The sequence below is a fragment of the Patagioenas fasciata genome, chromosome 10, assembly GCF_037038585.1.
Source record: "Patagioenas fasciata isolate bPatFas1 chromosome 10, bPatFas1.hap1, whole genome shotgun sequence".
In the NCBI taxonomy this organism is placed as follows: Eukaryota; Metazoa; Chordata; class Aves; order Columbiformes; family Columbidae; genus Patagioenas; species Patagioenas fasciata.
Window position 1 is genome coordinate 5214264 of NC_092529.1, and position 15811 is coordinate 5230074.

Sequence of the window (15811 nt, forward strand, 5' to 3'; positions counted from 1 at the left end):
TCCAAAAAGAGTTATCCGGTAGTTAGCTTGCTGCTGAGAGTCTTCTACTTTCTGGGTTGCGAGTTTCTATCCGTGAGGCATTTTGAGAGTGAGGGTAGTAATTTTTCCTCTCTTTTTCAGATCTCAACTCTAAGTCTACCTCTTCCTCCAAAAAAATTGATTGGGAATATGGAGCGTGAATTCATAGCTGAAAGACAGAAAGGACTCCAGGCCTATCTGGATGCAATTACTTCCCATCACATACTGTCTAACTGTGAGCTGGTAAAAAAATTCTTGGACCCAAACAGCTATTCTGTAAACTACACTGGTAAGTGAGGGATTGCAAAACTGCTTTCCAGTTTCCCTTGAGCCTTTGTGTGTGTATCTTCCATTGATGTTGGCAAGGATTTACACTGAAACGTGGCGGGTGGATGGGGGAACAACTTCCAGAGTTATCATCCTGTGCATTTGATTATTTAGTAAAGTGCTTCTCTAGCTTTGTGCATGATTCATGCTGCGATTGTCAAATCTAAATATTTGAATTATCTTACAGAGGAGTGATGAGGGTCAAGATCTATGTAAGCAGAATTTAGGAGGGGGGAGTTGATGAAAGCGACATCTACTTTTTCACAGTTTGTGATAAATGCAGAGTGTTGGTGTTTGGAAATCCTCTACCAGAGCGTAAGGGCCGAGTTAAGTTTGTCAGCTCTGCGTTCTGTTAAAACGGACGGTTGTCTGAACACCGAATGTTGCTTTTTTCGTTTTTCAAATCAACAGGAACAATTGTGGTCATCTTGTCTGGCTCCCACTATCAGTTGGGTTGTGAGACTTCCTAGAACTAATTGTTCGAGCTAGGCTGAGGGCTTTTTCAAGGCTCGAACAAGTCACACATCCTCTCCCCCAAATACTGGAAAATCACTGCATCCCTTCAAATGATATCCCAGTGATCAGTTCTCTTCGTGACTGTTTCTTATTTAAATTTGTCTCCCTTCAGCTTCAGCCATTGGAAATTGTTAAATATTTGCTTTATAGTCTGAAAAACAACTTCCTCTTAGTCACGAAACCCACTCTACAGATTTAGTTCACAGGCAAAACAACTCTTTGCAAAATGCAAAGCTTGTTTTCACAGAAGCAGAGCCCACTGAAGCAGGAACTTGCTGCTTCCTTTTCACTTGTCTTTTTGCTCTCCCTTTACGTAACATTCTTGTGTCTTCAGCTTCAAAGTGCAGAGAACATTTCCCGGATGTTTATGGTGAGCTGTGGAGGAGTTGTAAATTATGAGTAACTCTTTAAGGATGCAGTTTGTCTGCCCGATGCTGAGCCAGCAATTTCAGTCCTCAAGGAGACGCTGTGACTTCTGTGTTAATTCTGAGCGCTTTCATCAAGATTGTTTTCTCAGCAAGTTGCAGGGAAGTTAGTAGCAATCAAGTTGTTGCTTGTGGTCTTTGGAGACACCATCAGTTTGTCATTTTTTAGATACTGGAGCTGTGGGCTGATATTTATTGCACTGTTCTCTCTTTTTTTTCCTAGCCTGTTTTCAGATAGAGAAGATGCAGGGCAGGAGTATCAGTGCATCCTTACATTTTTGCTGTGCTTCTATGCCAAGATAAGCTGTGTTAGAGAAAACTCCTGGTTGGCATGATTCCCTTTCTCCCCCTGCTGTCTCCACTTCTCACTGAGATTTCCCCTCAAATTGCTTCATGAATAAACCAGTTGTGTTCCCAGCTGTGGGAGAACTCAGTAACCAGAAGGGTGATTTTATCCCCCACTCCCTGCCTCAGAAATGTGTGTTGGATCATGGTAGCTTGCAAAATACCTTTGCCTGCACAGAAAAGGGCAGAGTAACACCTAGTGAAACAGAACTGACTAATTTACATGTAGTAACGGTGATGTAGGTGCACATTAAAGAGATGAAAAAGTTGGCACTTCGACAGGTGTAGCAGAGACATTTCGTGATCTTACATAGTGTGGGGAATCTTAGCTGCGAGCTTTGGATTTGGACTTAGAAATGTAGATCTAGTACAGATAGAAGCTTGGTAAGCTAAGATTTTTGAAGGCAGAGCTTTCTTTGTTTTCTCTGTGGTTTTGAGATCTCAGGTTAAAAATGCAAATGCCCTATTAACTGTGGTTTTATCTGATTTCCTTTTAAAGTGATTTTGCTGACTTTCAGTCTGAATTCCTGCAGGTTTCCTTCTGGCGTTGATAATCATCTTAAATAAGCTCTTAGAAACTTCTTCTTTTCTTTCCAGAAATTGCCTTACAGCACGTTTCAATGTTCTTCCGATCAGAGCCAAAGTGGGAAGTGGTAGAACCATTAAAAGATATAGGTAAGAAGAGCATATATGCATAAAAACTGTCTGATTTTTTTTTTTCCCCAACTATACGAGTTTTCCTGAGATTACAATAGTACCTTTGCTTACAGAGCTCGTCCTGTCTGTAAGCTTTGTGATTTAGTTGTGTTTAATTTAAGCTGCTGCTGCCTCTTTTTTTTGTAGGTTGGCGAATACGTAAGAAATATTTCTTAATGAAGATTAAGAATCAACCAAAGGAGCGACTAATGCTAAGCTGGGTATATATACTTTCATCTCATACTCAAGTCTGTCTTAATGAATGTGGCTGATTTAATTGATATTGACTACCATGTGTGAGTGATGGAGAGGCAGACTTAAGAGCTCAGGTTTTGGAAGAGCCTTGAGAGCCCTTAGGTGGATGTGTGGTGTGGGAACTTGTTGTGTTTCTTTAGTGACAAATCCAGTTTGCAAGTTTCTGTGCCTGGTCATTTGTTCCCATTCCTGCACATCAAGTTCCTTTAGTTGTAATGATAGAGCTGTTGACTGCAGGATGAATTTGCTCACTGAAAATAACAAGGTGGTGGCTTTTCTTATTCGGATCTTTAGTTGTACTGACAAACTAACAGGTGAGAGAGGCATGAATTGGTGGACATTTATTAACACCAAGTAGTTTGTTGTTACTGAACACTTGCTCATGTGCTGAAATGTGCTGCCCTGCTGATGATATTGGCACAGCTGTTTGTGAGACTTCACTGGAGAGCAGATATCACTGAAGTCGGCAGTAGGAGGGAAGGTTGTTTTTTATCACTGGAGAGGAAGAAGGTGGATGTTTCAGCCTTATCAGTTCCCAATGCACACAGTCCCCAGTTCGGGGTTGGCAGAGTTCATTCAGCGGCAGTAAAGCGTCAGATACGGGGGAGGAAGGAGGCAATAATACTTATTTACTGCCAGATGCTTTGTATTGTGAAACCATGGCCTAATTCAACGTCTTCAAGATTCATTCTGTATGTGTAATTTCCTTGCTCGCTCTTCAAAATTACACCTTCAAGCAGCTGTCTTGATTTATGAGAGCAGAATATAGATCACATTTTCATTGGAGAATGCAACAACTATCACGACACCTTTCTTTTCCTATTTATTTCCAGGCTGATCTTGGCCCTGATAAATACTTGTCTGACAAAGATTTACAGTATGCTGTGAAACTTCTTTCTTCCTGTTCTGTGAGTATTACTTGAAGACTTTTAAATTATAGCAGCACAAAAGTGCTTGTCAAGGACTGATCTTGCCAAAGCACATGTAGCCTTGTAGACACAGTTTGTAATTTTAGAGTTGCTTTCATTTAAAGATGTGCAAACCTTTTAATTAAATTTCCCACACAATGTGAGTTCACATGTTCTCAGCACAAACAGTAATCCCACAGGATTGTTACAGGAGATTCAGAGTTGTGGCTAATTGTATTTTTCTCTTTTGGTGCAGTACTGTGAGATCACGAGCTTTTATTGCATCTCTTCAACACTTTTAGGCTGTTAGGGTAGTGTTGTCGGGGTGTAATCACTCAGGCAGTGGAATGAGTATCGTAGTTTTTTCAGTTCTTTGAATTTAAGACAGGAGTATCTTGTAGAGGCACAATGGAGGCCATACAGTTTAAGCTCCTGTGCAGTGCCACATTATAAATCTATTAGGCATCTCTGTCTGGAAAACTGGCGTTTGGCTCCGAAAGGAGTTTCTCTTTAGGATGTGAAGCTTGTGAGAGACTGGCTGAGCAGGGTGGTGTTTGAACTGTTAAACCTCTGCAGTCCTGAAACTCAGCAGATGCACACAGCAGAAGAGGCTGAAAACTGGGCTTTCCAACCCCCAAACCACACTGAAACTACCGTATTAGAACAAGGCATGAACAAGGGGTCTTTTCCTAACGAGCAATTTCAGTTCGTGTATGTGCTGCATGTGTTGCATGTGTAATCTATTTCCAACTGGGCTGTCTCATTTGGTTTCACAAAGTTGCAGGAAGTTGTTACAATAATTTCTGAAGACATCAAACTGTTATGACAGTTATTAATGCCGAGTTTCCATATGTGCCATCGTCGTATGAAACCGAATGAATTTATTAGCTTACCGTGACTTGAACTTGCAGCAAAGTTGCTCATGTATAAGTGTTAATGGGGCTGGATTCTTCATTTCTTTAAACTCCTGGTCTGTTTTGTTAAAAAAAAGATAGTGGGTTTTTTAATTATTATTATTATTTATGTGGAAATTGAACAATATCCTTTTGAAATTTTCCTTGCATTTTTTACTCCAGGTTAAGACCGAATAACTTGAGCAAATGTCACTGACAGAATCTATTTTATTACATTAAACGTACAATTCAGGCAGATCTTTGCTTACTTGTGAATCAAGCAAAGACGAATTACAGAATCTGTCATCTAAAACTTACCTACAGTTTCTTCTTTTGGTAGCATCCCTATATTTACAAAATCACTTTTGCCACTGCCAATGAATCTTCAGCGCTGGTTATTAGACCATTCAGTGAAAAAGGGACACTAAAGGACCTTATTTATAAGGTAATGTCTCCCCCCATCCCCAACTCAAATGGTAGAATGTTTCCTGGAATGACCACAATATGTGTTTTATAAAACTGTTTATCATCTATTCCTAAGCAAACTAAGACAATTATTGGCTTTTCTGGGCACAATACTTGATACGTGTGTTTCTTTTAAAGGCAAAGCCAAAAGACCCTTTCCTGAAGAAGTATTGCAATCCTAAAAAAATTCAAGGCCTTGAACTTCAGCAAATAAAAATATATGGAAGGCAAATATTAGAGGTAATTTTACTTTATTTACTGTGGAGTTTTTGTTGGTTGGGTGGGGTTTTTGTTTGTTTGTTTGTTTTTCTTTAGGCCTGTGGTTTTTTGGGGGTTTTTAGGGCAACTGGTTTAACTAGAAGAAGTAGGCAAACTTGTGAGCACACAAGCTTTATTTCAGCAGCAGACTTGGCTGCTGGGAATTGAATTTAGATATATATGTGTGAGGCCATTTCTGACCAAAAAAAAAGGTAGTTGGTACATGTGGTGCTCAAGTGGGAGAGAGGTTGACAATGTAGTTTCTGCCTTGTGGAAAAAAGAGAAAGAAGTAATTCATAGCCTGCAGAACATGTGCCATAAATCCATTGTCATTAATGTGTTTTTAAGCTATAATATTCAGTAGAATTGTGAGTTTTAGTTCCCAGATTTCTCTGGGAGGTGTCTATCAGCCTGCTTTGAGGATCAGCATCAAATGTTTGTTTTGTGAGAGATGTTACCAGTGAAATGGAAATGAATAGGCAGCTAAAGTTGATGTAGATAGAAGATCAAGTCAAGCAAGCATTCCAAATAGGGGCCTCATTTGTTATGTATCTGCTTTAGTATTGGAGCATTTAAGATCCTGAGATCATCAGAACATCTTGTGACAGTGCTTCTGTATTGGATTTTTTGCAGGTATTAAAGTTCTTACATGAGAAAGGTTTTCCTTACGGCCATCTTCACTCAGCCAATGTGATGCTGGATGGGGACACCTGCAAGTTACTGGATCTAGAAAATTCCTTGTTGGGACTTCCATCATTTTATCGATCGTACTTTTCACAGTTTCGGAAAATTAACGTAAGATTCAGATCATTAGTTCAGCTGACTCTTAGGCATCCCTTTAACCTCACCTTCTGTTGGTGGAGAACTGACTAGAATGAAAACAAGCTCGTAACTCCTTTTCTTTAATCTGAGCTTTTCTCCATCAAATCCCTTTTCTGCTCCCTCCAAATCACACTCTGGCTGCACAGAACTGTTGCAGGACACTGGAGTGGGGCTGAGACCACAGGTGAGCGGGTGGATGGGGGCTGCAGGTGAGTGTTTTCATCACAGCAGTGCTGGCACAAATAGAGGTAAACAGCCAGTTCTTCTAAGATCTTTTTCCACCCTGGTCTTGTATTTCATAGGAATGTGCATATTGTCTGCCACACTTTTTCACTCATATGTCTGTACCATGAGCGCAGCATATTATTTGGCCTTAGCTGGGAGCAGTAATCAGCCCTGCCTTTGGATGCTGTGAAAATTGATCAGATGCTTGCAGATATCTAGCTATTAAAAGCTGGGTTTTATTTGTTTAAAGGGTATCTCTTAACTGCACGCTTGCAAAGCAAAGTGCTATCTTCTTACAAAAATAGGAAAACAAATTTGCCCTGTTGCAGCAATACAGATTTCTAGCCAGCATCTTGTCCTGCCTTAAAGTGCTCATTGTAATAAATTCCGTACAGCATCACAAGACAGCTGCTTGCTGACCTTGCTGAACAAGTTCTACTGCGTTGTCAGAGAGACGATCAAAAGTTCAGGGTTAGTCCCAATCTGTTAGTGCCATCAGAGCCCTAAGCCTTTTCCAGTAAGAGGAGCCATTTCTGTTTAAACATGACTCAAAAATCTCGGAAATATGCTGTCTGGGAGCTTAGCATGTATGTACAGCTTGCACAAACCTAAGGAGGAGTGGAAGGTTTGTTTGGTATGCGTTTGCATTTTTGCTCTCTTTTTATCTACCTCCCTGTAATGTGAAGCTGGTCATATTATGAATCTCATTCTTTGCTGTTTGACTTAGTTAGGAAAACGTGCTTTGTTGTGATTCTTACCAATGGATGGTTCCCTAAGTTGCTGAGTATGAAAAGAGTTCACTACTTTACATGTTTTTATGGAACATGACTATACTGCTATCCCGTTTACATCATCACGTACAGGAAGACGGCAGTAGCTTCTTTAGCTTAAACGTGAAGATTTCTTTTGAACTAAAGTTACGCAGAGAAGTGGTTTGGGTTAGGAACTGTTTCAGTGGTTCCTCTTTTCTGTCTTCAAATGCAAGACCGCTCTTTAATGGGTTATCACACATTTTCAAACCAGTTGTGAAAAACTGATTAGTTCTAACAAGTTGTGGTTTTTTTTGTTTTTCGTTGTTCCTTCACAGACTTTAGAAGGTGTTGATGTACATTGCTTTGGACACTTACTGTATGAAATGACATATGGAAGACCCCCAGATATGATTCCAGTTGACAACTTCCCTCCTGCACCATCAGTGTTTGTTGGTTAGTACAAAGCTGAGAAAACGGGTACTTTTACCTTTTCCCTAAGCTGAAGTGCTGTGAAATAGCATCTTAAGATCTTTGCAGATTGTGACCGGAAAGAATTAGTTAATAATTTGTAAAAACAGATTATATGTTCTTCCTGAAATATATGTAGTGTGTAAATAAACCTTTTTTTTTTTTAACTGAGTGATAAAGCAGTGTGTAGTAAGTAATTAGATGTCTGGATTCCCTTGCCTCGTGTCTAACATTCTTGAAAAGTTTTTATGTGTAATAGTAACATTATAATAAAAACCAGATGCCACAGAGCTTCATCACAACTTAATTGATGCAATACTTAGGGGAACATCACACAGCAGTGCCAGACATTCATTCTAAATCATTTGCTATCCTGCCGTGCAAAAATGTGTTCGTTCTTATTCTTTCTTTGGTAGTGTCTGTGTTGGAATCCATTCTGACCTGTGAAGCTATGAAGAATGGCATGCCAACTGTTTCACGGCTCTTACAGATGCCGTAAGTCTTGTTTTACTTGTTTTATACTCATAGCAATGGTTTTAATTATATCTGCAGGAGGAACGTTTTTGTTCTTGTTCCTTTTTAGAAAGATTTGCTCCTCATTCTGAGGGATGTACAGAGTATCCCAAATGAAGCTTTTAAATTGATAGAACTCATCCTTTGTGAATGTGATAGATGCTCTTTTGACATTTCTTTGTCTCTTGGTGTATTGGAGCTGTTATGAATGCATTTTATTTTGCATAGTGCTATGGTTTAAATTGATCCGGCTATTAAAACAGCGCAAGCATGATTAAGATCATTTTTTAAAGCATTTAAAATAAGGAGTCCTTTTGCATGTCCCCTTCAGACCTGTTTTGGTAGATTTTGCTATCAGTTTACTTATGACCAGAAAAATAGATATCTTGCTTTGCTCAGCAGTGACTTTTAGACCAGGCTGGGGTATCAAACATTGTGTAGAAGTTCTGGCTGTTTTTTGCAGGCCTGGCTTAGGGATTCTCTGAAGCACAGACAGAATAAATGTCACCAGCGTGCTGAGCGTAAAACCACAGTTCCTAGTGGGGAGTTCTTTTATTTTTTCTTAATACGAGGTGCCAGAGTCACGACCTTATAAACGACCGATTGCCCATACCTAAATCTGGGTCTGATCTCACCATGTGCAGATTCCAGGATGTTTAGAGCGTGTTCCAAGATTCGTATTTCCTGGCTGGGAAGAGTCAGTGCCGGCTTCTCTCACCTTCAGTTCCTTCTCCTGCTCCCTTCCTCTGCTCTTAAAGGAGGTGGGAGATAGAAGAATGTAATTGGGCAGAAATACTATAGAAAAACTCAGGAATATATAGGTCTTAGAAGATGTTGAACAAACAATCCACATGCAGCTGCTGCTGAAATGTAGGATATTATACTACATTCCCTTCATACCAATACTTTTCACAAAAGTGTTCTATGTAGATGTGCAATACAGTTAATGTAATTTAAATAAATTAATTTAAATATTTGTTAACCTTTACTATTTTTGTGACCATATCAACTGTGTTTTAAGGACATGTAATCAGAAAGGTTCAGACAAATGCCCATAAACGAGGCTGAACTTTCATAATTTGTTATTAAAGTCTTCTAAAATTTGCTGTATTTCTGAATTTTTCACGGAATACTGTTCTTATAAACTTGATTCTGGACTTAGATTTGTTTCCTCTAGTAAAGGCCTGTGATAATTTTCCACAGTGAACAGCAACAAAAGGTCTCAGAAATATTTATCTCGGAGCCAGATTTGAGATCTCTTTCTGGGACAGTTTTCTAGTATGTTCTCCAGAGCAAAGTATCTTGAAATGGAATAACTAGTTTATTTGCAGACTACCATTGCCCTCTAGTGTCTTTGTTCTGGATGGAAAAGGATTAATCATTTACACTATGCTGCTGATAGCGTAGATATTAGAATATTTGCTTTAGTTGCCTTTGCCGGAGTACAGACAAGAATGCAAATATTTTCAAATGTTAAGTTCACTCATTGATCTTTCACATGGTTCGTGTTAAAGCTAAAACAATAGATGTGCTAAGAGAGTTTTCTTCTAAAGAGCAATGATTTTGTTTAGGTGAAATGTAAAATAAAGTGCCTGGTAGTTTCTTGTCATTAAAGAATCTATATGCTTTTAAGGAAAAGGCTATTTTTGTTTTTGAGAGAGAACTCTTCTCTGCCTTTGATACCTGCACCTGTTCTATCAGCTTTCAAAATACTTCTTGCTTACTGTGCCATCAGTAGTGGCTCCATTCTGAAGGCTGGATGCTGCTAATTTTACAACAGTGTTTGGAAAATAAAAAGCAGTACATAAAAACCTGTGAGAAAAAACCAGCCAGTGGCCTAGGGATGAGGACAGACAGGGAAAAGGAGAAAGAGAGACTTAAGTGAACAGTACCAGTAATATATTTGCTGTGGTTCTGCCTGTCTCTTGGGGATAAGATTAATTTTTTCATTGTGTTTCTCCGTTTTCATCCACTCACAGATTATTCAGTGATGTCCTGCTAACAAACTCTGAGAAACCGCAGTTTAAGGTAGAGTTGACCATTGATTTGCCGATGTTTGTGGAAGTGCCAGGCTGTGGGTAGCTGTGCATTGATGGACAGGTAGGGTAGAGGAGAACTGCCTTGATTTGGCTTTATGGTGATTGCCATCAGCATTTGGATTCCTTTGCTGAATTGTACTCAAGAACATTATATCACCCCTTAGAAGGGGCACACGGTGTGACCCACGTGTGTTCAAGGGCAGCTCCTATCTGTGACTGTGACTGTGACGTTTACGTGACTGATGCTGCTGCTCTATCCGAGCAGAGGCTGCTGAGTAACACGGGGCCCTTGCAGTGAGAGGAAACAAAAAGCTGATTTTGCAGGGTGAGACCGTCAGCTCCAGTGCTGCAGTGCTGGGGCGTCTGGGGAGCCCCATCTGTGGCAGTTTGGGGATGTGACTGGAGTATCAGAATAGTTGGCTGGCCCTGCCATTAGAGTGACCCTTCCATTATCTGGTGTTTCTTTTTCTCTGCTGTTAAATCTGTAGCTAGGTTTGGAATGGAAGACATGCATTTAGAGTCTACTTTTCTCCCTCACTAAGGGAATAGTGTCAGGACTCGGGGCTTCAGATGAGCAACATGATCAGATAAGTGGTGAGATTTGGCTGGTGGAGTTGGATTTCCCTTTATTGCATTTTGTGCTATGATTTTTTTTTTCTCCATTCTGTACTAGATTCCTACTAAGCTAAAAGAGGCATTGAAAACCTCCAAGGAATGCATAGAAAAGCGATTAACAGAAGAACAGAAATTGGTAACGTCTGCATTCTTTTATTGTATTTCCTACAGACATTCCATTTCCTCTTATCACTTATCACCACATCGCCTGGCAATGACACTTTTACACGGAGAAAATGAGTTTTTACTCACTTAAAGTGATTTTGAGTAATAAAGGCTTTCATCAGCAGATTTGTTTTCTCTAAAATGCAGTGTGAGGAGTTGAACAGCTGTTGGCTGTATGGCATTTCACTGTTTTAAGTGATGCTGCGTCACAGGCAGTGGCTCCTATTTTAAAGGATCTCTTGAGCTGCAGTACGAGGCTCCACCCTCTACCTGCAACAGCAAAGATAAAAACTCAAAATAACAAAAGAGCACTAAACATGCAAAGTGACTACAGTGTGTTTCCTTGTACCCCAAACGTGTCTGATAACATTTAACATCTTAACATGGTCTTTTTTTCTGTTTTTCCCTTCATTCTGAAGATTCACCAGCACAGAAGGCTGACAAGAGCTCAATCTCATCATGGCTCTGAGGAAGAGAAAAAGAAAAGGAAGATCTTAGCACGAAAGGTGAACCTTCTTTAATTAGGCTTCTCATACAGAAAAAGACTCATATATTTTCTGAATGTTTAGCACACACAACCACAGGTACGCTGCTCTGTTCTCTCCTGTGTTTTTCTGTGCTGCTTCCTGGTTGTTTTCACTTCTGTGGCAATGCAACAAGCTACTTAAGAAGTTTAAATTACAATGGTAGCTGACTTGCTTATTTGTTTAACCGAGGTTCTGTATGAAATCAGGCTTAGTTAGCACCTTGCACACAGGTGACCAACAGCATGTGCTGCTTCCTGCTGCCCTAGGAGGCATCGGAGCCTTTTCCCTGCGTTTCTTCCTTTTTGCTGGGTCAGTTTTCTGCCCTTCCCTTGTGGTCAGAAGGCTCTGGAGGTGCCCTGGTTGCTTACCTGGAGATACCTGAGTGCAGAACAGCCTCGCTGCGCCTGTCATCGTGGCAGCACGTGTTGGGTGTGGGGAGAGAGGTGTTGGGTGTTGATAAACCTTGTGTGATACAGCGGGTGCTGTTACAAATCCATGTGTCAGTTCAGCCCTTGTCACGGGGAGCAGTTATTCACTCCCGCCTTCTGTTTCTTCTGCTTTCTTTAAAGAAATCGAAACGCTCTGCCTATGAAAGTGGGGAAGAACACTCAGCAAAATACAGCAACTCAAATAACTCAGGTAACTACAGAGAGAAGAGTTCTCTTCTACACTGCTATGTCAATGTTATTTCCCTGTTGCTGTCATTTTCTGACTTAAAAGATCCAGGATCACAAGCAGTTTAGACATTAATGTTGTACTAAACCCGATACCATTGTTTTGGGCATTTAATAACAGATATATTGAAGGCTTTAAAATATTGTCAGTGTTAGATTTTCAGCTGCCTAATACAAAACAATGTGTCCTCTCTTCTGTGCCTCATTCCTGAAAAAAACGTCTCTCCAATCTATTTGACATTTGAGTGGAATAATTATAACATCCATTATTTGGGCCACTTAATGCAGCCTTCACGGAGAAACTCCGGTGATCCGTATTCTGTAGTAAGGTGTTAAGATGAATGAGAAAATGATCTGTTTAACTGCTGCATCAGTGCCAGATTCTGAAACAACAGAGCCTTTGACAGGTCTTCATTTAGTTAAAGAGAAGGGTCAGTGCTACTGAACAGTGTAATAGAGTTGACTTGCCTGGCTAAAATGTGTTCAAAAGCAGCTTGTTGTGGAATAGTCAGGTATCAGAGTACCTTGTGGAGTACAGCAACTGACTGAAAATCATCTCTTAGAAGGAGAACTGGGGTGCCATCTGTGCAGTGGCACAACTCTTAAGGAGAACAGAATTTGGACACTGAAATCCAGCAGCCTAAGCAACAGAAAAGAATTGTTTCCCATTGAGGAATACTGTTGAGTGCGGTTCTTATGGGTTTGGACGTTCTCCTGTGTGCTGGAAAAGCCTCGCTGATCAGATGGGGTCTGAGTGACACTGTTTGCATGAATGGGAATCCTTGCCCAGATTTCAGTGGAAGCAGGATTGGATCTTCAGTCAATAAAGCTGGCCTGTTTCTAACAGTCTGTCCTGTCTGCCTGTGTTGAATTTTAACGTCACAGCTTTAGTTACTAGACTGTTGTTTTATTTAGCAGGCTCTGGGGCGAGTTCCCCATTAACATCTCCATCATCCCCCACTCCACCCTCTACAGCAGGTAAGTTCGAGTCATTACAGCGTTTGTCTTTTTCTTTGTTTTTATTTTCCTCGCCCCATCTGGGGGTGTTATTCCCCAGGAATGGTGGCTTTCAAGAGTGGAACACAGATGGCTTTTATCTTGTGTCAGTGTGGTTATTTGCTCTCTTTTGAGGGCCACAGAGAACCCTTTAATACTGTTATTTTTCATCTAATAACCTCTCTTGAGGTATACATGATATGATTTACCCATAGAGTGTAAGTGCTTATTTCAAAATGTGTATTACTCTAGTCTTACCAACATCACTGTTTGCCAGACGTTTTCTGGGCCTCATGTTACAGTGCATTTGTTCTGATGTTAATGGTCTGTTGACTTTGAAATGCTGTTTGCTGACCCTTTGTTTTTGTATGTTGTTTCTCTACACCTGTACTGCTGTGATTGTAGCTTCAGGAATTTTGGGTGTGACAAATTCAGTGGCTTAGGCTGCATAAATCTCCCCCATTCTGCTACAGCCCATTGATAACACCAGTAGAACTGGTAGAAACAAGTCAGAGACTGATCTGGCTTAAAAAAGAATATCTTTATTACTTTTGACAGACAAAAATGATATATTTTTAAACATTTTTGCCCAGTTCTCTCTTCCAGCAAACTGCTGGGTAGCTGTGCAAACAGTTTTGCTAAATATTTAGGACAGGTGGTGGGAAGTGGTAAAGAATCTGCTTGAGTGGGCAATAGAAATGCCTGTGAAAATGTGATTACAAATGTGAATATTGAGCAATAGCAGATGTGCTTCCGTCTGAAAGGCTGGAAGAGGAGCACCGGCAAACAGTAACAGCACAAGGTGTTAGTGGGACACATTTCTAGGAGGGAAGCAGTCCGTGGCGTTACCGTTTGTTATGGTGACTCATGCCATATGATTTCTAGTCCCAGGAACTTTCTACACAGCACAACTCGTTAACCGAAGCGATGCAATCAAATTTGCGTTTGCTGCGGATGGTCTTTCAGAGGACACTGCAGTCGGTGTGATGCAATTCAAGTCAGGATGAAATTCAAATTAGTCGTTTCTCCTCCAGGTTGGGGGTATGTTCAAGTGTATATTTTATGAACTAACTTGTCCCACTTAGTCTAAACAAGGTAATTACTGTTATTGTGTTGCACAGTAACAGTGCTGTTCTCTGGACATACTGACTCTTAGCTGGAAGGTTTATTTCAAGTTCTGTGTGCTTTTTAAAAAGGAAATAGCTAAAAATGCAAAAGAAATACTTTTTATTTTTTTCTTCAGTGAAACTACCTTTTACTTACATTTTAGCTTTAACATGTTGGAACTTGGTTGAAAGCCTGTTAGAGTTTTGAGCATGCGATGCAGGTTTATGTGTAGACATGGCTCAAATGGCTAAAAATGGCTCAAGTTTGGGCTCAGAACCAGGGTTAGTTGTTCATACCACATTGTCACAGTGGGGTGGTCACCCTGCTGTCGGTGTCCTTGCGGTGACTCATGGTGATCAGCCCGGTTCAACACGGAACACGTTGCCCTGATGCATTCAAATGGGGAAATGCTTCATTGTGCCGATGGCTTTGATGCATTTGATCGGGTGGAAAGACAACTGTCACCATTTCAGGAATGCTCTTGTGAGTATAATTCATTTGAGATATTAGCTCTAAGGAAAGCTAGTATGCTTATTTTTTTTCCCCAGTGATATTGTAGTTTTAGCTAAGTGAGTATGCTATTAATGACCCTGTAAAGACTCACTGGCCCCAAGGTAGACTTTCTTTGCGACAGCTGATGGATCTATAGCTTGTATGTCTCTCTTCCAGTTTTTTTGTACTTACGAAGGATCTTTACCTCCAAACCAAAATTGCGTGTGGGTATCAGTGTGTTGAGATGACTGTCAGAAGGGGAATGAGGCTTTCCATCTGTCTGTCTGGTTTGGTTGTGGTTGTGTTAGAATCATGACACATCAAAGCATCTTGCTGATATGATGCCACGGCAAAACAAAGGCTGACATGGAGAAGTGTGCCCAGCAGAAGCTCTTGCCCTTGTCCTGGCCCGTAACCAACCAAATCTGTTGTGTGTGGGTACGTGCAGAGCCAGAGACACCAAGCAGAGGGGAACAGGCTCCAGGTTGAGGTGCACTGGGGAAGGAACCTTGTTCAGGGGGTTCCTCACACTTTGAACTGTGCCTTGTGAGACTTGGTTTGCAGCAGGGTGCTTGGTATGGTCAATGCAAAACATAGTAAGAAATAAAATGGTTGCTAGCTTCAGCTGTCTTCATAGCTGGGGGATCAGATGCCTGGCCCGCTGCGAGGGGAAAGGCGTTACTAGAAACATGCTGCTCATGGGCTTTTCTCATTGATTAGAATGTTTGGGGCTGGTTTTGTTGCAGTTACTTGGCTAAATATAGTCTTTGAAATACATTGTTTAGATTGTGGCAAGTGTTTCTCCTGTATTTTCCCACATTTCTGATATTATCTCTTGATATTTTTTTTTCCCCACTTGCACAATTCTTTACTTTCTTGAAAATATGTTATTTTTCTTTGTGGCTCTGAGCTGTGGCTGGGATCAGAAGGGATGAAGAACACTGGGTATGGGTTATTTAAAACTTCACTGCATCTTTCCTAAATCCAGTAAGCCCATAATGTACCAGTGAGCTCTATTACAACAGAGAGAAGTTTTGAGGGCACCATTTTTGCTTCCCTGTGGGCATAACAGTGAGAGAGTTGTACTTAACTTTAGCTGTCGTTTTCTGTGCCAGTTGTTGCGAATCCTTCAGTACAACGTCTGTTTCATAGACACCCATATGGTGCATCTCTTCTGCTCTTCACCTTTCTGTAAGACAATCTGAATGCTTCAGTAAATGCCGTTCTTGAGTGGCACTTATCCGTGGAGCATAACTGTAAATACAGGTGTTAATACGACAGGAATTGTTCCTTAAACTGAGTGGATTTCC

The 15811-nt window shown here is 40.6% G+C and overlaps 1 protein-coding gene across 7 annotated transcripts in view; it reads left to right on the forward strand.

Annotated features, from left to right (window-relative positions):
* PXK (PX domain containing serine/threonine kinase like) overlaps window positions 1-15811 on the forward strand; it is a 36689-nt gene that overhangs the window by 16044 nt on the left and 4834 nt on the right. For 3 of the 7 annotated variants that reach the window (XM_065845467.2, XM_065845469.2, XM_071812982.1), the window contains exons 4-17: window positions 121-307; window positions 2229-2306; window positions 2475-2548; window positions 3416-3490; window positions 4724-4828; window positions 4987-5088; window positions 5740-5901; window positions 7241-7358; window positions 7790-7868; window positions 9866-9914; window positions 10599-10676; window positions 11125-11211; window positions 11802-11871; window positions 12822-12884. In XM_065845467.2, coding sequence (XP_065701539.1) covers window positions 121-307; window positions 2229-2306; window positions 2475-2548; window positions 3416-3490; window positions 4724-4828; window positions 4987-5088; window positions 5740-5901; window positions 7241-7358; window positions 7790-7868; window positions 9866-9914; window positions 10599-10676; window positions 11125-11211; window positions 11802-11871; window positions 12822-12884 — 1327 coding nt within the window. Of the gene's footprint in view, window positions 1-120; window positions 308-2228; window positions 2307-2474; window positions 2549-3415; window positions 3491-4723; window positions 4829-4986; window positions 5089-5739; window positions 5902-7240; window positions 7359-7789; window positions 7869-9865; window positions 9915-10598; window positions 10677-11124; window positions 11212-11801; window positions 11872-12469; window positions 12756-12821; window positions 12885-15811 lie in introns of those variants that run through there. The other 4 variants (XM_065845468.2, XM_065845470.2, XM_071812983.1 and 1 more) reach the window with 2 other exon arrangements.